The following is a 23168-nucleotide window of genomic DNA, read 5'->3' on the forward strand; positions in this document are numbered from 1 at the left end:
ACATTTGTGTCTGTGTTTAAAAAAGGAAACCTTTTAGTTCTGTTTTTCTGTATCGGATCGGTATCTGCCGATATTCGACCTCCGATATCGGTATCGGAAGAAACAAAAAAAAAAAAGCAGATCGGTGCATCCCTGCTCAGAATTTGTGTATGTTAAAATGATCATTCAACCCCAAAAGAGAATAGCTTGTTTAAATCAGGAAAAGGCAAAATGAATAAGACATGAATGTTTCTCATGTGTTCATTAGTTAATGGAAAAGAGGCGACAGTAACTAGTTATCCTGCTGTACATCTGAATCTGTTAGCAAGACTCTCAGCAGAAGGAACATGATGTGCATGAAGGCAGAGTGTGTTCACATTTGGCCCACATATTGACGATGGGAGAGACTTTCCCACAGCAGACACTCCTCCTGCACCAGGCCGCTGCAGCCGTGCTGCAGCCATGCAACAACTGGTACTCCTGCCTGCTGCAGCATCATGTATGTATGCAAAGTCAGAGCTGAACTAAGAGGTGCAATAAAAACCAAACCACTTTACCCCGCCCTGGCAGGACGTTAAAGCCGGGGGAAATGAAGTGTAAAAACACATAAAGGAGGACAGACAGAGGGATCTCAGAGCCTCTCTGAAAGCAGAAACGTTTTCCCTCAGTTCAGAGTTAATAGGAGGAGATCGCCGACTACACAGAGGGAGAATGGGTTTATAAAGCGGGGTCAGAGGAAAATAGAAACACAAACTGTCGGCCATGTTGCAAAAACACACGAGACACAAGAGGGGCGGAGCGGCAAGGGCACAGGGAAGGATGGAGCTCATCGGTCAGTTAATGCCTTTTGTAACGGAGAGTAAATTATTTAAAATGGTTAATTATTTAAGGTGAATTTTGTAAATCATTTAAATCTGCAAAATTTCCTAATTATTTATAGATGTTTGTCTGCTTAGATGAACAATGCTGGTTGTTTAGATTTAGTTTCGATTTAACGGTACATGTAGTTTTCGATGTTTATTTTCTACCTCATCCGATGCCGTATAAATCTGTCAATAACTGAATCAATAATAAATCAGGTAATCACACTATAAGTTAAAATGAGCTCCATAATTCTGATTCTTAATCATTTTTAAAGGACAGTTTTTTCTGCCAATTCATTTATGGTTTCAGTTTTGTGTGGTTTATGTTTCTGTTTATTGTTTTTGGTTGTTTGTTCATGTTTTGGGAGGGAGGATTTATTTTACCATTTTATTTATTATTTGTTTGTTTTTATTTTAAGTATCTTCCAGTTCCAGTGTGAAGCGCTCTTTACAAATTTAAAGTTTATTGGTCTTTGAGAGGGAAAACATCATGATCCATTTAATTTGTGGTTTTGGTTGTATTAAATTTTTATTTGGTTGTGGGGTGTTTTTTTCTCAGCTTGTTTTTTGGGGGAATTTTAGTCATTTAATTTTTTTATTATAGTAATTCTTATTTATTTTTATTCAAAATATCTTCTGGTTCCAGCGCTAAATGCTCTTTACAAAATTAAAGTTTGTCTTTGAGAGGGAAAACTTCATGATCCATTTTATTTTGGTTTCTGTTTCCCTTTGACTTTTCGATTTTTTTCTGTTGTGTTTTATTTTGAATATTGAAAATATCTTCCAGTTCAAGTGCTATGCGTTGTTTACGAAATTAAACTTTGTTCATTTTTTGCCATTGTCATTAAATTTCTTAAAAATGGCCTCATAACAACAACATTGTCGTTTATCGCAATAACATCTGGAACAATTTATCGTCCAGCAAAATCTGCTGTCATGACAAGCCTCGTTATTGACTCTGACACCGAAAAGAAGAGAATCAAAAGTATTGACCACTCTGACATGCATCTCGCTGCATAAACACAAAGTCTGCCACAGAAAACAAACATGCATCAAACCGCAGGCCGATTCCCACAGAGATTACTCGCTGCGATTCAAATGCAACATGTTGTTGACTCTACCTCCTTTGCAACCTTTTGCCTTCAGGTAGATTAAAAGTTTCCTCAGTGTATTTTCAGGAGCCGAGGGACCAGAACTATGGCAACAACAGATCTGCATCTCCAGATCCCCATCCAGTTTGGCACAAAGGTCACTCATGTTTATGTATTTCATGGCAGTTAGGAAGGGAGTCCAGTCCGCATGCGGAAGAGGGAAAATGTTCCTGTGACGGAGGGGCTGCTGCACCCGTTTCCCAAATCAATCAGTCGGGCAGATGAACTGATGCTGTGATTCGATGAAGGCTAACAGGGGAAAAGCTTTCAGTTCAGACGATTCCAGAGGTTCAACATCGGTGGACGTCGTTTGTGGTCAGTCCAGTTTGCCTAAACTAAACTGGACTTGTTTTCGTCTTTATATCTAAATGTTGTTTATCGTTACTTACGGCTAGGTGATATGATATATTTTTTTCAAACCAGATGCGATTTTAATTGATTCCCACTTTCTTTTCTAAAAATGAAATTACAAATGACAGGAAACATTTTCAAAAATTAGCATTTATCTCATTCATTCCCTCTTTGAGTTGTGCGGCGGGCTATTAGCGCCAGGCTGCAACTACTTTTGCGAAATAATAGCAGAATAAAGACACAATTTACCAGAAGAAAGCTGATTCACCTGGTAAACAGATTTTACTAACCAGTTATTGATTGATTAAATACTAAAATAATCAATAGATTAGTCCTGCACTGTACTGATGTTAAGAGGGCTGAGCTTTGATGTTAGACATTTTTTAAGTTGTAGATGCATCCTTTGCTACAAATTATCAAGTGTTCACTAAAGGAATTTTATGTTGTGTTTTAGGCAAAAAATATATTTTCTTACTTTAAAAAGGAATTGAATTGTTTGCTTATTACCTTATTTTAATATATTTCTAATATGCCTGCAGAATCTGCCATTTTTCCTATTAATGGATTCATTGTCAGAATATTCAATTACAAAACAAATAGTTCAGAAGGTTGACATTTTTGCATTAAAAATGTATTTTAAGATCAGTTAAATTTGGGCTTTCATTAGCTTTAGGCGATAATTATCATAATTAATAAGAAATAAACACTTTAAATATATCACTCTGAGCATAAAGGGTTTACAGAATTCATCAGCTTCACCTTTCGAAGTGAAAAAGAGAAAAAAAAAGATGTGGATGCGCAAAAGGTGGGTATGCACTATATGTGAAGCACAGGGGCGCTGCGCTGGAGGGGTCGCCAGAATATGGCGGAAAGAATATTCCTAATAGAGAACAAGCTAGTGGACGCTTTTTTTATTTTCATTTGGATTGTGTTGTCTGATGACAGAGAGCAAAAGATGGAAAAAAACGGAAGAGGGAGTAAAGTGAAGAAAAATCTCTTCAAAGTAGTTTTGTGAATCTATCAGAGTAGCCTGTACCAGGTTAGCTTAAGCTTCTAGTAAAATGACGGGTTGAAAATAGAGACTGTAATAGAGTGTGGGGGGGGGGGGGGGGGGTCATCTGTGTCAGTGGTGAGTTGACAGTGAAAGTCTTTGTGGAAATTGTGTGTGTGCGTCTTTTGTCTCTCACCTTTGAGCAGGGGCAGCGGGGTGAGCTCCACCTGGGAGCTCTGGTAGCGGAACTGGGACGAGCTGTGGGACCTCCTCTGCCGCGCTCTGCGCATCGACCTGCGCGGAAAGCCGTCCACCTTCTCCGCGGACGGCACCGAGAAGCTGGTGGTCGGCGAGGAGGGGCTGGACGGGGGCAGCTTGGTGGTCTCCATGACGGCTGCAGATGTGGAGCGCGTAACGGAGGGTGGATGGATGGGTGGATGGATGGATGGAGTGGGTGGCTTTGTGAATCACAGATGGATAATCAGTTGATTAGGATGGAAATGCGCAGGAGGGGGGAGGAATATCTCTGGAGGTCCAGTCCTGATTTGCGCCTCTATGAGAGCCGGACTGATGGCCGCATCGCCTGAATCTCCTGGTTTGTTTTACGCACAGACGGAAATGGGCTGGCGGCTCCTTCCCAGTGATGCTCAGACACACACCTCTGCTGCTGTACTGGCGTCACACAGGCTCCAGACTCGGTCATCGGCCTAAACGTGGATGTTCATTCAGGATAATAACAGCCTGATGAAGAAAACCCGCAGAGCGCCTCCTGGTTATCCCAGAGAGAGAAACAAACACAGATTCCAGATCAGTTTGCGGTTTATCCTCCTTATTAATCGGATCCGGTCCTGGCGGTGGATGATGATATCATAAAATCATCAATCTGGGCCCACCTCGGCTGCCGCATCACTGTTGTCCTTCCCTCTTGTTTTATCGCATCCTCTCCTGGTTGTCTCAGCCGCTTCTCCTATTAACACATTTATATATTTCTATTTGACTCCCTGCGGCTCGGTGATTGTTCTCCACCTGCTCCTCCTCCCGCTGCCGTCCTCCAGCCGATATCAGGGCGGAGAAACAAACGGAGCCGACATGTGCAGGTCCTCCGCCGCCGAGCCGCGCTCCGGTCCCACCTCCGAGGAGCAGAAAGCAGACAAAGAGGAGAGAAGGAGCCGCTCCGCCTGGAGGGGAAACTGAAGGCCTGCGTTACACAACAGGAGAAAACACACACCACCGTCCGACTGATCCGTTTTGCTGCCGTCCTCCTTCTCGGTTCCCGTTATCCGGTTATTACAGCGCCAGATTTGCGTCAAAGCGCACGAGACGACCGGAAATGATCCAGTCTTATTTTTCAAATTAAATCACAGCTAATTGACCAACATTTGTCTCTCACTTTTCTTTGTAATTAACGAAACTCACGTTATTACAACGGAGTATTAGACACTCACTGTGATAATAAAGTTTTAATATCACAAAAAGAAAGTCGTAGTATTACAGGAATAAAATTACCACTTTATCCTGGTAATTTTATGACTTTATTGTCATAATATTGTGACTTTATTCTTGTTATTGAATTTTTAAAAAAAATCTCATTTTGGCCCTAATAGTACATTGTTTAATTTCAACTTCATTCACGTCATATTGACTTTATTCTTGTAATTTTAAGAATAATGTTATGTTTTTTGTTAGTGTGGATCAAATTTTTTTATCATAGTATTTTGACTTTATTAACATATTAATATTACTTTATCCTCAGAATTTGTTTTTCTCAGTATTGTTCTAATTCAATTGAAAAAAAGTAAATTTTTATCCTAAGAACAATAAATTGTAATTAATTCAGTTCACATAGTGATTTGTTTCTGTTAATTTTCTGTTGATTAAGACTGTCAGCTGATGTAAACTTCAAGTTCATTTGTTTTTGTTTATTTGTAAGGAATTAGAAAACTAATTTCAGGGAGCAATCCGATATTCTGGGCCGGGCCGAGGTAAACTGCACTGGATTATGGATTAAGCATGTAAAATAGCTGCCCGTTTATCCCATCATTATAATCGTAACGGACTGGGCAGCAGACGGTCACTGGAATCTTCCACAAGAAGGATAAGCAACTGAAAAAAGAAATGATTCAACTTAAAAAAAAATAGTTGAGCAAATTAAGTTTAAAACATATACAGTTTATTAAGTTGCCATGTTAAACGTAAATACAATAAGTTTGACAAACTTAATTTGGTCAAATGTAGCAAATTAAGTAAATTTTTTTCTAAAGTTGGAGCTCCATTCTCTTTTTTTCAGTGTATTCACAGAGCACTATGTTCAGGTTTTAAGTGTAAAGTAAAGTTGAGTGGAAGGAAGAAGTGTAGTTTATAAAGGTACACGTGCAACTAGGAAAACAAGTCTTCAGAGGATTGAGAAGCAGACCCAGTTTAAATTCACAAAAATAATTTCACTTCATCAACTCTCCGATTTTGTTCAGCAGGTCTGGATAGATTTTTGCTTTTAATTGATATGAAATCACATTTTCTTTAATTGTATAGGCAGATACAGATATTGTGTTTATAAAATTGACTTACAGAATTTTACTGTGATTTAACTGCCCATGCTTTTATTTTGACGGCTCCAACCGGATGCACCCTCGCCCCACTCTGGCCGCCTTGACCGCTGAAAGGTGGCGCAAGACGAGAGAGAAAGGCTCCTCACTGCAGATGACGCTACGGCTTTGATTTATTTATTTATATGGCTCATTTATTTTAGGTGTGTGGCGTCAGGAGGATTTATTTATTTCATTCGGATCATTTTTTGCGCCTTTCTGCTCATATTTCTTTGCAGAAAATCTGCAACATTCGTGCGATTTGGTTGTAAAATATCTCCTTCTGACCTCCAGCAGCGCTTTGACGTCCATCGGTGTATCTGTCTGACTCCCTTCCCCTCCTCTTCCTCTTCCTCCCTCCATACCCGGCTTCTCCTCCTCCTCCTCCTCTTCCTCCAGGAAAGGTTGTAAGTTGAGGATCAAGCTTCCTCCTATTGTTCCTCCCAATCAGACCATCCAGCGCTCAGGTACCCACAATCCCCTCATCTTCCTCCGATCAGGTCCTAATGTTTTATTCCCTCTCTAAAAGAAAATAAACAAACCTCGGATCGTCAGCTGAAATATTCAAACTGATTCAACATTATAATTTTTTTTCTATTTTGTCCCGATGATGGTGCAAGATAAACACCAAAACGCACAATGACCAAATTTATTACGGTTGTTTATTTGTATTATTTCAGTTTTATTGATATAATTTCACTACAACTGAGTAAATGAGTCCAGGAAACATCTTTTTCTCCATTAAAATATTTTTTAGTGCGTTTTAAGAAATGCGTACACTGTAAAATCTGTCACGTTACTTCAACTTTGAATATCTTTCTTGAAAAAAGCTTTCTTAAAAAAAAATTTTGGGTTAAAAATCATTATTTTTTCAGCTGTAATGTTTTCATTGTTGTTCAAATCTCTGTGCTGGTTTGATGGGTAAAGATTTGATGATTGGTTTAGTCGTTAAAACTTGATCATTTATTTCATCTGAATTATAAAGTCGTGTGAACCTTTCATTTTTTTGACATAGATTTAGATTATTCAAGCTTGTTTTATTTACAGCAAACTACACGGACTAAGCATAACATTATGACCGTCTGTCTAAATTGTGAGTAGCGCCTGCTTGCGTTTAATATTTGTGGGTTTTTCTGTGGAAAATTCACATAAAATTTGCTTAGATACAGATTGTTTTTATACAGCTTATCTAAAATTTTCTAAATAAAATGCATATGCAATACTATTAGACTATTAGACTGAGATGGGCTCTTTTTACAGTTATATTTTTGTGATATTTTTGTGATATCTGATTTCAAAAAAAGATTGAATCTTTTCAAAGATTCAGTACCTTACTTTTCTCTGTAAGGTACAAAGCAAAGTATCCATTTTTATTAACCTTCTTTCTGGTTTCCTTCCTGGTTCTTGGCCTGTTTTTCCTTCCCTTTGTTCTTCAATCTGTCGTATTTAAACGCCTCTTCTCTGACTAGCTGGATGAAGAAGTTTGGACATTTCCACCTTTTGCTTTAAAGTTATTTTTCGGGTAAAATGGAGTCATCTACAGTTTAGATTTCCTAAAATTAAACTAATAAGAGAGAACACACCTCAGGAAAAAAAACATGCATGAATTTGATTTAATTTAATGTTTTAATTACGCAGTTAAGTAAACAGAAGTAGATAGAGATGCGTGCATTAAAGAAAAAACTTTTATTTTGCATTGTTTTACACAAAAATACACTACCACAGCATAAATACATCTGATAAATACACACATCTTAAAAACACACTAAATTGTTCAAATAAATTCATATATTTCCTCTCTCCATCTATATATATATAAATGCATAAACTCTATATTTTATATTTAATTACAGAGACAGAATCAACATGAATCATTAGAGAAATCTAAATCGTCATTTAAATAAAAGCACTGGCCTTTTCCTAGATGTAAGAAAAAGTAAATTAAAAGTTGAAATTAAGTGAAAAACAAAGTTAATGCAGCATTTTCATCCAAAGCATGATAATCGTTAAATTACTAAATGGTCCCTAAAAACCCTCTCATTCACCCAAACTAAACTCATTCAGCATTTTTTGGCAACTTCTGGTTTGTAAGACAATCTTTAAAATAAAAGTAATGACATATAAATCAGAAGAGCATAAATAGAAAAATAACATTCATCCAACATGGCTGTTTTATCTAGAGCATGAATGTTTTCCTCTCCAATCCTCAGAAGATCTAACATTAAATTCATAACCTGTTTGACTTGGGTTGAGTTGATGCAAAAAAAATGCATAAAATGTGTAAAAATGTAATTTTTTTAAGAGACGTTTCTCCTTCAAGAGCTTTTTTGAGCTAAACTGAACAATCTGTGTTGCTTCTTTTATTCCCTCATGTTGAAATCCCTTCAGATTTTTATGTTTTATTATTTTCCACAAGGTACATTTGTTTTTATGTGTAATAATGGATGGGAAAATCAACTTTCTGATGACTTTATAATTAGTTTCCAAAGTAAAAATAGATCAGAATCATGATCATTTCCGCTACGTTTGAAGGGAGCTGACACCAAGATCATTAATAAAAGAAAATGGAGAATACAAGTTATATAAATTATTTCTCCTGCAGTGTGCAACAGAGCATTTTTGTGTCCAGATTAAGCAATTTATTTACCTAGTTGTTTTTTTTTAATTACCGGAAACTACCAAACCTCTCAAAATTCAATTTGAATATTTAAGAGAGGAAAGAAAAAACTTTGTGTTTAAAAAAAATCTAGTTGAACTGCTAAAACAGGCATTCAGGAGGTTAAAAATCAGAATATTATTTGATATTTGAGGACTGAAGCTGATAAATGTTGATTTATCTTTAAAAGGTCACACTTTGTGTCCTTGGCCCACAGGTGGAGCCGTTTACTCTGTTTTCTACTTTTACTAGCAACAACTTTCTAAAACATAAAACTTTTGCTGATGTTCTAAAGTTACTATTATTATTATTATTGCCTCCTCAGAAAAACCCGGTGATAAAATCCACTTTTTGTGGCCAAAACTGGCATTCAAAAAGATAAATATTCAGAAAATAATAAATATTTGTTATGTATGCTGGCGACTGGCAGTTAATCTCATACTTATGCAAAATTTGGAAAAACATGTTGATGCAAAACGTGTTTTAAGACCTGAGACATGATTAAACAAACATCCTGGTGGGATTGCTGCGTGTTCGGTGTTGCATGTCAGCTCAGCGCGGCGCCCTGCGTGTGTCGGCTGCTGGAGCGAGTCATGAGTCAGACCAGCCTGAAGGTTTCTTCACCGCCACATTTACATCTGGTACCTGCTTCAGCCCACAGCAGCACAGACAAAACGACTGAAACCAGATTAGTTCAGATCGCACTGCAGAAATAAAACACACTGTAGTGTTCGAGGAACTGGATTTTGCAGTGTAGAAATAAGAAAGCAGCAGACAGAGAAGACAAATCCCACGGATACAAAAACAAGTTTACAAAATATGCAGCCACAGCTGCCTGGTTCAGTTTGGGAGCTTCTGACGCAAATAGTACTACAGATTACATTTCCATGAAGCGCAGCCTCTGCCGGCTTGGACTCAAAAGGTTACAGAACCAGCAGTTTCTTTTTAAATTAAGAAACAGCTGACGACCAGGACCGATTTATCTGTAGTTCTTAGAAACAGAGTGACTCAGTTCAGTTGATGTTGCAGAGTTTGAGTCCTGGCGTAAGCGGCAGATTTCAGGGGCCATCAGTTCAGTCCGCTGCCGCTAAAAAGAAAATCCGGTTTAAGAAATATTAGGGCTGAAACGATTTATCGATTACTGAAATAATTGTTAACTGGAGTAAAGAGACTCAAAAAAGAGACTTTTTGATGAAAGAACGACACAGAGCAGTGAATAAACCAAAGCTTTACAAAAATACATACATTTTGCACTTAAGATAAAAAATCTGTCTGTAAATGCGTTCTACCCAGAACTCCTCAATTAACATAATTTTAGCTCCATTTAATTCAAATTCTCCTATTAAGCACCTTTTCTGTTCAATTATTAATCTGTTCATCCAACAAATAATCAATAGATCATCTCTACACTGTATATAAGCTAAATCAAGCAGAAATAGTTGAGCTTTTCACATGTTGCAAGCATTTTTTTTAGCTGCAGATGCATCATTTGCTACAAATAATCAAGTGTTCACTAAAGGAATGCTGTGTTATTGCATTTTAGGCAATAAAATGTTAATTGTAATACTCTAATGTATTTCGAATGTTGTATAAAAAAGACTTTGATGAAAAATCTGCAGAATGTGCCAACTTTTTTATCCGATTAATCGATTAATCGTCAGAATAAGCGGTAGATTAATCGATTGTTAGGAGTAAAGAGTATTATCTGAGAAAATTAACTGAACCTCTGAGATCGCAAAAGGCGCCAAGCAAATCTGGTGTTTGGCGTATTTTTCTTCTCTAGATTTTGGCAAACTAGACAGAAATAAAACTCTTTGTTTTGATTTTATTATGTGCAAAACTTTCTCAAAAATCATACTGTGTTTATAGATTCCTTCCAATAAGTTTTGAAATCTCTTAAATGGATCCTGATGAGTCGTTTTTCTTGCTTTCTGGAGGTCTCTGACCAAAGGAGTACTCTCTGCTCAAACGGAGGACAAATGAAGAAGTTTTGCTCAAAACAGAACAGGAACAAAATCAGGCAAAGGCCTGACACAGGAGCTGATCGATGCATCATCCTTCTTTTGTTAAGTTGATTCATTCTTTGACAGCTGCAGCTTCACTCATTTATTACCAGCCAACATTTTCAGATACAGACGTATTTCTTGGCAGCCTTGGAAAATGTGTGAAATATTTAAAGTAACTTGATCTTTTATCGGATCAATAATACAAGTACAATACCAGGATAGAGCTTTTTCTGCTCTATCCAGGGGCGGTTCTTACATAAATGGGACCCCGGGTGATATGTTCCCTCTGCAGCCCCCCAAGAAGGACTTTAGCAAACTTTATTCCTATTTACATTTGTGATGGTAGAGCAGAAAAGTGTTTTTTCTGGCATTACTGTAACTGAATATCTAAGTGGAAAATTATACTGCTGAAATAAAAATGATTTTTATTTTAAGGTTGTTTACTATTATTGACATCCCTGGTAAAAATGACTAGAAAATGATCTTATTGTTGGGATTATATGACGACTCCAAGCTATAAAAACCTAATAGGGTTTGATGCAAAACAACTTTAAGTGATAAGCTCCCATTTCTTCTGAATTGTAACTTGTAGGTTAATTTTGTGTTATTTAAAGTTAACTAAGATGTTTGCACTAGAAAGTGCGCCAAAAATACATAGTGAGATTTTTTGTTTTTGCAGTGTGAGACGTTGGTTGTGTCTTACAGTTGGACTTCTCTCAATGTAATAAAAATAAACAGCTGTTCTGTGATGCTACTGGTTACCGAAGCCACTCAGGATCCACTCGTTGACCTCCAGCAGCTCAGAGAGAGACATGTCTTTAGAGGCGGCCGGTGCTGGTGCAGGACAGCTGGTCTGACAGTGATTCAGAGGGCTGGGCACGGTGAGCAGGGACAGCAGAGACTCGGGAGCCGGAGAAACCTGTTGATCGTAACCTTCGATGGAGGCTAGAGGAGCAGCAGGAGGAGAGGTCACTAAGGTCGCAGCATTGCTTCCACTGAACCTGCAGGGAGGAAACTGAGGCAGATTCCTGGGACTGCTTGGTTTCGGTAAAGCTGTGTTTTGGACCTCTGAGGAGGAATGCACTGCCGGTGGAGCTGCAAAGGAAGAACTGAGGGTTCTTAAAAATGAATCGTCTGTAAAGGAACTGCTTTGAGATGCTGAGGCGGTTGTGTTAGTGTTGTTGGTCAGTAGCTGAGCTGCTGTGGAGGGAACGAAGCTGGGAGGCGGTTCACAAAACAAAGAATGAGGAGCTGAATGTGTGAAGAAAGAGGCAGAATAGGAAGACGTGGATGAGGACGAGGTAACGAGGAGTTTAGCCGACGAGGCTGCTGCTGCGGCTGCTGCTGCTGCTGCTGGAGAGGAAGATGAAGACGGGAGGCGAGTCTTTTCAGGGTCACTGAAGGCTTTTAAACCCACGCTGGTGCTTAAGGAGGACGAGTCCTGCAGAGGACCGGAGCTGGTTTTGAGATCTGCTGGGGATGAAGTGGCGTCCTTTAGGCGGCAGTGAGGTTTGTGGCGTTCCAGCGCCGTCTCATAGAGGCGAAGTTCTTTCTTCAGCTTTGCAATTTCCTTCTGCAGAGCTGAACTTGATTGCTCAAGACTCTGCAGCTCCTGAAGAAACCAGAGGAAAGAAGATGAGTGATGGGGTTTCTTTATTAAAGAACAGGTCTTTGAACAGGTTAGGATAGGTCTATGGTTTATACAAAACAAGTTCATAAAAAAAATTTTAACAAAATTATTCTTAGATAATGAAGTTTTAGTCTGCTCAGTTCTGCCTTTCATAAAGATATGTTTAAGGGCCTCTGTCACTTTAAATCCACATAAGCTGCTGCTGGTCACACCCCTCAACTCAAAATTTACACTCACAAACAATCGTACATCTTTGAAAAGCATTAGCACAACCAACAAAAATGCAGCAATTGGTTTCTGAACAGTAAGTCAACTAGGGGCAGGCATTTATTGTATCATTCATTATTTATTGTGTAAAATTACTTCAATAATTTTCATTTATTGTTTTGATAAATTCCAACTTATTTTTTTAAAAAAACTGTCCATATTGTCAGGATTGTTCTGTTGTTTTGTTTTTGTTTTTTCCATTTTCTCCAATGTTCTATATGAGTATCAATAAATATCAATAAATTTGAAAGTATGATTGTGCACAACCAACCAGAATGCAGCCAGTGGTTTCTGGATAGTAAGTAAACAAAACACTTGTTTTCTCCAGCAGCCATTGTGCAGCGCAAACAGGGGTAAAACCAGCTGACCAAACGTGCCGGAACTCAGCTTGGGTTGCTAGGTAACGGGTTAGAGCTCAATTTTGGTTGCTAGGTAACCTGCTGATTTGTGACGTTACATTCCAGAGGAAACAGAACCATAAAACATTAACTTATTGCCAAAAACTAACCAGGTGTTTTTTAAAGTGTTTGGTCCGTTTCTAGAAGCAGCTGAGACACGAATTAAGGTATAAAAACGCACAAAATGTGAAGGTCCCCTTTGTTAAAGCAAAGAGAAGCCCTCATCAGCCATAAAAACCCAACAGTAACACAAAGCATCCCACCCACATACGATTACGCCAGGCCTGGCGGCTGCTGTAATTAGATAGCAGAGACTCTGAGGCTTTGAGAGAGCCGCAGCAGAAAGCATGAAAGTCACCGAGACGATGATGCCCGGTTCACACCACAACCCCCAAGGAGAAGTGAAATATGGCCGTTAATAAACGGCTCAGTGAGCTCAGCATGAAACGAGTGAGTGGATGATCAAACAAGGACGGCGATCCCCTGCTGATCGGTGCTGGACTCAAGAGTTTAATTAGAAAATAAGCTGCTGTTATAAAGGACATAACTGCAGCTATAAAGTTTGTCAGTGACATAACAGAAGCAGCTCTTCCTGTCTGTGTTTTCAAAGCCTTTGATGATGTTAATCGCTGGATTTTAAGTGAAGTTCTTAGTAAATTAGCAGAATGATTTGCATCCTGTAGCTAGAACTAAAGTAATTAGGTCCATAAAGGGGATCCACAAGGTTTAGTTCTTGACCCATTGTTGTTTTCTTTCTATATACAATTGGTTGGTGCAAAGTTTCCCCCAGAAAACTTGCCAAGCCCGATGGTTGGGCACTAGGGCAGTCATTCATCCAGCGGCACGTCGTGTTTTTGAGTTAAAAAATGTTTAAAGTTGACAGAAAATTTGAAAATATCACTTGATAATCATGTGTTATTGAAAGATTGGAAGATTAATACCTGAACACCAACTATAATGTCGTTAAAAATGCAAACATTTTGAAAAGACTTAAATAAATAAGCAATGCTAAGCCTGGTGGGGGCACAAGTAAAGCCTGGTGGCCCGCCAGGCTTGCACTGGGGGAAACTCTGGGTTGTTAACAGAAATAGGATTTCACTTGACGTGTTAAAGATGAATTCCTGCAGTTTAAAGCAAACATCAGAATGGGGTAAAAACGTCGATTTGAGTTTAAGTGACTTTGATTGTTGGTATCAGTCAGGCTGGTCTGAGTATTTAAGAAACTTCTGACCTACTGGGAGTTTTACACACAGCCATGTAAATTAGCACTTTCAATTTATCAGGAAAAATTTAATTACAGGAAGTAACTGCGCTAAATATTTTCAAAATTAGCAAAACTGCAAAATGAAAAGTTAGCTATGCTATTAGCGCATTAGCAGATTAGCGGAAGCGTGTGTGTATGTAAAGGAAGAGTGAGTAGCGTGATCTACGTGCTCGCCCTCTCAGGACGTGTTCAGATACTAAGCAGTCATTTCCTTCTTTCTTATTATCCCTTTTCACGTGGAAACAAGGAAACTTTTGTTCAATACACAGTTTCTACAGGGAGCCACGTATTAAACCCTGTGGAACTCCCTAAAGGATTTGCAACAAATCAGAGATAGAATGATGATGGTTGTGTTTGAACTATGTTGCAGCAACATTAGCCAACTCTCCCTAATAGAAAAATATGTTATTAAACTTCCTATTTCTATAGTCAACTTAAACCTCAAACTTTGTACTTGGACGTTGCTTAAAATAACAAAGTGTCCCTCAAATAAAGCTGCACTAAGGATCTTCTTTCTCTCCAGATAGTGTAGTTGGGCACTGAATCGCTGACACAACGCTGTGCTTTTAATTTTTTCTTTAAATCAAGCAGCTTGCGGTCTCCGTGCTTCTTCAAAATGTGGTTAAACGCCACACTGAAAGCAGAAGTGAAAGAGATGAAAGACAGAAAACAAAAGTCAGGACTTACTACACATGACAGAGACACACCCATTCATAAAACCCCAGCGATTACAGTACAGCTCATCCAACCGTCTCCAACAGACGCAGCTTTCACACAGGCCAAGAAACACCTCAGGTGTTAAAGGTTTCACTTTCTCGTTTACAGACAGATGTTTGTCTGAAATATACGTGACAGGCTAATAAACTTTTTTTTTTTTTTTTTTTTGCCAGTTGTTTGTTGATTCTTGCGTTGTGTGTGAATTGTGAGACAGTTATTTTTTGTTTTTGGGCATGTGCACCGACTGATGGCACCCTTTGAATTTCGTTGTCTTTGTGACAATGACAATAAAGATTTATCTTATCTTATCTTATCTTATTGGGATTTAAACTTTGGCCTTGTTCTCTCTTTTAAATAAATCAAATTATTGCCTTTACCATAGAAATTTTTATTCTTTTGGCCTATTTGTCTTGGAACCTTGAATTCACCTTTAGCTTTGTATCAATTTACTGTGCAAAAATCTTGAGTCATAACTAATTTGTCCAGACATTTTAAAGATCTGTTTAACGTTTTTGTTTTGGTTCAGTCCAGCACTTTACCAGTTTAAGCAGAGTGTTTGGCTTTGTTTTGTGTTTTGGGGGGAGGTTTTGCATTTATTAGACTCCTTAATTTACCATCAGTGGCCACTGGGGAAAAAAAAGAATTCTGACTTTCTCAGAATTCTGACAAAAAAGTCAGAATTCTGACTTTAATCTTAGAATCATGAAATTAAAGTCAGAATTCTGAAATAAATCAGAATTCTAAAAAAGAGTCAGAATTCCAAAAAATAAAGCCAGAATTCTAAAGTGGGAATTTTGACATTTTCTGAAAAGATCTGAATTCCAAAATTAAAGTCAGAATTTTGAGAAAAAAGTTTGAATTCTTAGATATTTATGCCATTTATTGTGTTTTTGTCAGTAAGAGGGACAAAGAACAAAAGAATAAAATAAATTTTTTTAAAAACCTGCTATATTTCATAGTTGAATATATTTAGATCCAAAGAGCCACTTGTGGCTCCGGAGCTGCAGGTTTCAGACCCCTGAGATGAAAACTGTGATCCTATCTCAAAACACCCGAAGCTAAAATTTAAATTTTAATTCCTTATTGTTTTCAGTGACTCATCTCTGAAAACAGATAGTAATGATTAGAAGGAGTGGAGTTTTTTTGTCTACCCTTTTCCGGCTGCAGTTCTGGTAGTGGCAGAACCTGTTCTAAGGTGTTTGCTGGGATTTCCCCTTGTCTTTGATATTACACATTTCAGAAGGCCATTTAACAGGGGCATCATTTACTAAATTTCTGACGTGTTTTGGTCAAAGTGCAACACAAACACAGTTCCATACCACAGCACTCCCCTCCACACCGTCTTTAGAAAGATTTTCTTTTGTTTACAACAGTTTAACTGCAATTCATTTTAAATATAGTCAGTTTAACAGAAATACATTAAGTTCATTTCAATGTATTTTGATTTAATTTAATGTATTTTATTTTAGTTTAGTTCACCTCAGTTCAAATCAGTTCAGCTTCATTTAATATCTTTTTCAGAGATCCTTTTGAAAAAATTGGATTATTTGAAAAAAATGTTCAGTTGCGTTTGGTGGTGCAGACATTTATGCCATTTATTGTGTTTTTGTCAGGAAGAGGGACAAATAACAAAAGAATTAAATAAAAAATATATAAATAATTGCAATATTTCATAGTTTAATATATTTAGAGCCAAAGAGCCACTTGTGGTTCCAGAGCTGCAGGTTTCAGACCCCTAAGATGAAAACTGTGATCCTATCTCAATACAACCAAAGCTAAAATTTAATTTTTAATTCCTTATTGAAATAAAAATATCAAGATAAAACATAAAATTTATCCAAGGGACCAATAAGTCAAATTCGAATTCCAGTTTTATAGGTGCACAGGCCCCTGCTGACCCCCATCTAGGACCGCCCATGTCCCCAAATAGTAGTGTTTCTAAAAACTATTTTATGGTAAATCATATTACTGTTATTGGATCTAATGAAAGGACATTAACTCCAGTCCCTCTGGTAACAGATCCACTAAAACTGGTCATTTATGCTCCCATTTTTAAAGTGTCCCACTTTTTGGTTTATTTTGTCTGCTTTCCAGTAGTTTGTCCCCATAAACAGGTTGTGTCCAACTGGGTGTTTGGGAAACCATTAATCAGTGATCTAAGCTGGATAGCCTGTTAATATTTTTTAGAATTAACCTTTAAAGTGTGATAGGATAAATGTTTGCCAGAGAATTTTAATTTTTTAAAATTGAAAAGTTTTTTCTTTCAACAAATATATATATATATATTTAACATTAACAAGGTTTTCCGCAATTATTTTGCATCATATCTGATATATTTAGCTTTTGTGCTCATGTATTTATTCTAAACAGATTTTTTGTTTTATTTATGTTTTTGCACTATTTATGACGGATGTGTGAAATACACCTAGAAAAATATTTACTTGAAATAGCAAAGTGCTAATCTAAAGGTTACAGAAATAGTTTGGATACAAAATGATGTTTGGTTTTATAAGATTAACAATTAAAGCCTGACAGTACAAGAGAAGAGTCCAGAAAATCACATTTTTAAATAAATTAATTATATGCATTCTTTTCTTGTATCATATCTGATACATTAGGCTTTTGTGGTCGTGTGATTATTCTAACCAAATATATTAGGATTATTTTTTAATTTTATGAGGGACGTGTAAAATAGACCCAGAAGCATGCTTCCTTGAAATAGCTGAGTTTTATCATTTAAAAAGTATTAACATAAAGGGGAACAGGCCACAGAAATACTGTATCAAAAATAAAGTGAGGTTAACAATTTAAAACCTAATACAAGAGCAAAAGCCAGAAAATTCAGATTTTTAATAAATTCATAACTATAAAGACTTTTTATAGTTTTTAAGTGCCTTGAGATGACATGTTATATAATGAACTGATTTAAATTATATAAAATATATTAGGTAGCATTTACTTAATACTTTTTTAAATGAATGAAATAACTTAGACGTTAAGAAAAGGAGGTGATCCTTTACGTGTCTGAGCTCCAGGTATTTTTCTTAATGCTTGGCTTAAAGTCAGAATAAACTGTTGGAGAAGAGTTCAGGTTTAGCTCTGAGGGGGAAACGGGTCGGGAGAGGAAGAAGAGAAAGGAGTGTCTGTGTGTGTGGATGGGTGGTACGGGTAGAGGGGGCGGGCCAGCGTGGAGGAGAGGCCAAAGGGAAAGTCCTTCTCTTAAAGCCGAGCATTTACAAGAAACGGCTACAAGCCTGCCGCCCGATTGCACAAGATACACACACATTCACTCCCTGACTGTCACACTGTCTGAGGTCAGTGTGACTCGGAAGGCGACTGACTGTCGGAAGTTGAAGAATGCAGGAAGCATGACAAGAAACAGACAGAGGTTTTCTCCGGTTTTCAGGGAGGGATTGTTTCGCACCTCGTGCAGCTCATCAGCTCTCTCCGTTTGTTTACGCCGGCTTTTCCTCGCCGCGTCTCGGTTCTTTTCTCGCCTTTTTGTCACTCTGGGTCGAGGCCGGTTCCCCTCGCCTTCTCTCTCCTGCAAAAGCAAAAGCAAAAGGTTTAATTGCAGCCCTGCAGAGTTAATGACATACTCAAAAAGATCAGGTTTACTCCGTGTTCTCTCTGACTTCACGCGCCTCCTGGGTTTGGAATTGCAGCTATAAAAAGATAAGATAAAGATTTAAAAGCTAATCTATTATGAGGCAGCATGTGATCCCTAAAACTGAAGCAGAAAATTAATAAAAACATAAGCAACCCTGGACGTGTGAAGTTAAAACTGATCATCTTGAGATAGAAAGAAAGTAGAGTAAATTTCAGATTTTTTTTTTTAAATAAAAATGTCAGGATATAATTTCCAGAAAACTCCTGGTTTTAATAATAAAACCATCATTTTAGTAATAAAATGTGCTTTATGGTACTGTCTATATATAAGGTACCAATCCATTGTATTGTCCAAAAGTTACTGAAGATCCTGCTTCATTTTCAGGTTCAGTTTTCATCCACTAACTTGAATAAATTTACCAAACTCCCCCTGTTTGTTCCCATTCCCATTAACTTGAACATGTATGTTTGAAAACATTTAGAGTTTGGATTCTGTTTCCATTAGTTTTGTTTCCATTAGTTTTCTTTTCTCTTGAAATAGTAAGAGGGAACTGAGCATATTTTAAGGTACATTAATTAGTAATTGACACTTAAGTTTCATGAGTTTGAAAACTTCCTGCAGGAATCCCTGCAAACGACTGCATGGCTGCTGTCTTGTGGATTCAGAGTGAAGATAAGGATTATAAATAGCAGTAAATATTCCCATTTCAAAGCGAAACTGGAAGTACACAGATCGTAATCCCTATGCTATTCAGTGACAAGAACAATATGAAACTCAGGTAGTTTATTAGAAATAACTCAGCCATTTTAGTTTATAACAACTATATATATATATATATATATATATATATATATAAGGAAAGAAAAGGAATACTCCCATTAAAGTGGACCCACTTTGTAACAATTCAACCTTATCAAAGGTTGAATTGAAATATATCACTCTATCTAGCTAACATTTACAAATATAGGAAAATAAACACGCTGACAAACGTCTTGTCTCCATTGAGCGGTCCGGTTCGGTTCGCTATTTTATGTATGTACCAGGCGTTTCACGTCTCACTGAGCAGGCAGGGCTAAACCCAAACGGCCAACATGGCGTCCTACTAGCACGACGACGAACGCGCTAGCCGTTAGCATGTCTCTTTCTTGTTGCGAGCAGTAACGTTTTTCTGTCCGCCAATCGATGGAGTGTGTTGTGTGACGTCAAATAAATAAATAAATAAATAAATAAATAAATAAATGTTTAAAAAATGAAGGGGTTGTGTGACGCCACTAGCTCCGCCCTAACGGTGCCGTTATCGTTGTTCATTGACACACAGGGAGGCCCCGGAACGGTGCGGCAGGTTGTCCGTTATATGGGCCGATTTAATAACGGAAACAAAAGAACCGAACAGACTCCTCTAGAAACGAAGCAAAAATGGGATTTCACATAATCGATACATGTCATTAATTATCCATACTGGTTTGACGTAGAGGGACTCCAGAAAAAAATTTGGAACCCATATGGATTATTTCTATGTTGTACAATTTAAGCAGATAATATATTAATAACCATTTAAAACGTAGGGTGACCAATTAGTTGTCTCGGTCCATTCAATCTGAGGATATGGGGCCTAAATAGACTTGTTGGTTGGGTATCTGCTATACAAAAATCTATAAAATTGGTTAAAATTCGGGGCCCATGCGGGATATGTCTATTTCTACTAGCCATTACTACAAACAATAATTATTTGTGGTAAAAAAAAAAAAAAAATACTGCACAGTAATTGTTATATAGTTCAAATATGACAATGACATGTTAAATATATATATATATATATATATATATATATATATATATATATATATAAAGGTATATATATATATATATATATAAAGGTTTATATATATATATATATATAAAGGTAATGAGAGCTTACCAGAGCAGAGGTGCTGCTGCTGCACTCGTCCGCTGACAGGGAGCCGCAGGGGCTGCTCAGCTCACACCCGGTGTCCATGAACAGCAGGGGCATGTTTCTCCTCCAGCAGGACTGACTTTCACCCGGTCCGGATCAGCACACATCCAGCCTAGCAGGGTGAGTCAGGCCGACCCACCTGGTTCTGCAGGTAGCTCGGTGAGCTGCTGCTGATGCTGTGTGAGGACTGCTCAGTCAGCTGCTCCGACCAGTTTTGAGTGCAGGCGGGTTGACTCCCGGCAGATGATGATGATTATGATGATGATGATGATGCAACATGACGCAGCAGCTTCTTTCGGTTTCTCTTTATTTTAAACGGCCCCGTTAATACTAAAGCTGGCATAGGCTACCTTCACTTGCTGTTTGTTAGTTTCACTTAGCCGGCATGTAAACAAAAGACGCTCAAGTGTTCCGCCAAGATGGCGCCGAACAGACTAAAACTCGTGGTGATTGCCAGACAGTTACACATTTCCTGAGATAAATCTGTTTCCAGGTGTAAACCTTTGCGACAACCTGAAAACCGTAACCGCCGTTTCCCACAACCCGTGAAGGGCTCCAGGCTTTTCCAAGCGGAAACTTTTACCATATTAGGAGAGAGGTGGTCGCACTTCCCCCACATTCAGGGAATTTCTGGAATCAGTTTTGCCGGGAAACGAACGGAACCCACCCCCTCAGGAAACAGTATTTTTTTTACTAGGCCTGCGTGGAAAAGGACTTCCTACGAATCCGTTAATGACTGCAGCTTGCAGCCAAAAGCTGAACATCGTCCTGAGTCAGAGGTTTCTTTACACAGCTGCTTTGTTTCTGCTCCTCTGCAGGGTGTACAGTAGTCCAAAAAGAACGTTCTGTTCAAAGGAAAGTACTCCTTTGCAGTCATTTCATTCATAGACATATATATATATAGATCAGAACATACTTTATTTCTCCCCTAGGAGAAATTGCGTATTGGTAGACAGGCTCCCATCCAGAACGTTAAATATTACTAACCATAACAATTAGTGGTATAGAATTTATAACACGTGTGTAAATTCAAGAGATTTATGTATAAAATGCATTAAATAAATACAGAACAATACAGAACAAATATCTAAATGGAAATATGTGATTCTACAAAATATTTAATTCTGCTGCTTCTGGGCTGATATAGTGTAAAATGTCTTATTTGAAAACTATTTCCACCTTTAATAAAACCTGTGTCCTGTTTGATTCAACTGACAAAAAGCTAATTTGAAAATGTACTAAAACCAGCACTAACCGGCCTGTCGAAGTGAGCACACCCTTGTTGTGTGCTTTCCAGGGTGTCGTTTTATAGCATAATGAATTAACTATGTTACCTTCAGTTGCTGTAAATAAAAGCTGTATATATCAAACATGACTTAAAAGAAAATTTACTTCCTGATTTAACACCTTGAATTTGGGCCCCTGTCTCTTTAAAAACTCTGCCTTCAGGAAGTCATCACAACATGCTCTTCTATTAACCCTTTCACAACATTTTTATCAACTTTGGGCTGAGAAGTAGCTCAGCGTATGTGCAGTTCCGCCAGGCATTTGCTAATTGCTGCTGGCTAGTCTGAAGGAGCAGAGTGAGGGAGTCAGAGGGATGAGCTCCCCTCAACAAGTCTCTACTACTTTGACTCAGCTTCCGAAAACTTCCAAGTTTCCAGAAGCTCAGAAACTTCAAAACTGCAGCCCTGAGGAGGAGCTGTGTCTTGAAGGCGGGGCTAAGTCCATCCAGGCGTTTTGCACAGCTGAATGGTTGCCATGCAGAATAAATGATTTCTCAAACATGCATGAAGGAGTCAAAGCAACACTCCAAGTATGATTTTGGTGAGGGAATAACATTAAAAAGTTGATTTTACATAACACTCCCCTTTAAACTCGTCCACCTTCAATGACTTCTTCCTGCTGCTTCACTTTTCTCATTCATGTTCTGACTTGTTTAATTCATCTTCTCTCCAGGGTTTTTCCACTTCCACAGAAACTTCTTACTCTTTAAACCAACCTCACATTTCTCTTCTCGTTAAATAAGTCCTTCTTAAATCTACGTCCATTTTTCCATCACTCTTCCATGTTCAGAAATTTATGTCAATTATCTGGAAATTTGCTGCTTGTTAAATTTCTGATTCCTGGCCGTTATAACCCAGCAATGCCCGTGACCTAAAAACTGAACTTTTGGTCTTGTATGGCTTTCTTTGGACAGAAAACATTTTAATTGACAAAAAAAAAACTGATGACAAACTGCATTGATGTGTTTTTTAATATAGATTTTTACTACATAGTCTGCACTTCAGGTTTTGCTTCTCCATAAGCTTTGGTTTCATATCTTCTTTTTTTATTTTATGGTGTTTTTATTTTATAGACTTTCTTAGCAGCATTGTAACACTGCAGTCTCTTCTCGGTTTTAAAATATATGAGCTGATTTCTAAGATTATCTTAGGAGAAGCATTTGATTTAGAGCAAGAAATGTTACTTGCAATAACTGCACTTTCAAACAAATAATACTGTCTCATAATGTTTTAGTTTTTACTCCTTTTTGTACTCTTTGTTTTTCTTTTACAAACTCTGCTGTAGGAATAGAAGTTGTTTGTTTGAACACTCTGGACAGGTTGCCAGTCAGTCACACGCTATATTTACATTTCTGTTTGAACTTTTTTCCTATTTTGTCACTGCAGAGTGAAAGGTATTTCTGTGACAGACCAAAACAAATTACTGAACAATTTGGAATTTAAAGCAAAATTATACAGTACTG

The 23168-nt window shown here is 37.7% G+C and overlaps 2 protein-coding genes across 3 annotated transcripts in view; both read right to left on the bottom strand.

The window, feature by feature from the left end:
- The window catches only part of ppp2r5b (protein phosphatase 2, regulatory subunit B', beta), a 50762-nt gene extending 46070 nt beyond the window's left edge, over nt 1-4692 (bottom strand). The window contains exons 1-2 of one of the 2 annotated variants that reach the window (XM_028038468.1): nt 4229-4692; nt 3532-4104 (exon numbers count right to left, since the gene is read on the bottom strand). In XM_028038468.1, the coding sequence (XP_027894269.1) occupies nt 3532-3724 (193 nt within the window). In that variant the 5' untranslated portion in view covers nt 3725-4104; nt 4229-4692. Of the gene's footprint in view, nt 1-3531 lie in introns of both variants that reach the window. The other variant, XM_028038467.1, reaches the window with a different exon arrangement.
- A 2892-nt stretch (nt 4693-7584) lies between these two features.
- Nucleotides 7585-21381, bottom strand: batf2 (basic leucine zipper ATF-like transcription factor 2). Its single transcript, XM_028039369.1, has 3 exons — nt 20384-21381; nt 18280-18399; nt 7585-12191 (listed from the first exon to the last, which is right to left on the bottom strand). The coding sequence occupies exons 1-3, from the start codon at nt 20474-20476 to the stop codon at nt 11331-11333; spliced, it is 1074 nt and encodes a 357-aa protein (XP_027895170.1). The 5' UTR covers nt 20477-21381; the 3' UTR covers nt 7585-11330.
- Nucleotides 21382-23168: the final 1787 nt, after the last annotated feature.

Source organism: Xiphophorus couchianus, chromosome 14 (genome assembly GCF_001444195.1).
Source record: "Xiphophorus couchianus chromosome 14, X_couchianus-1.0, whole genome shotgun sequence".
Classification (NCBI taxonomy): domain Eukaryota; kingdom Metazoa; phylum Chordata; class Actinopteri; order Cyprinodontiformes; family Poeciliidae; genus Xiphophorus; species Xiphophorus couchianus.

Coding starts and splice junctions, on each gene's coding strand:
- batf2 (XM_028039369.1), bottom strand. CDS start 20,476: ATGCCCCTGCTGTTCATGGACACCGGGTGTGAGCTGAGCAGCCCCTGC. Junction 18,400..20,383: donor GCAGCAGCACCTCTGCTCTG/GTAAGCTCTCAT, acceptor TTGCTTTTGCAG/GAGAGAGAAGGCGAGGGGAA. Junction 12,192..18,279: donor GAGCTGATGAGCTGCACGAG/GTGCGAAACAAT, acceptor TGGTTTCTTCAG/GAGCTGCAGAGTCTTGAGCA.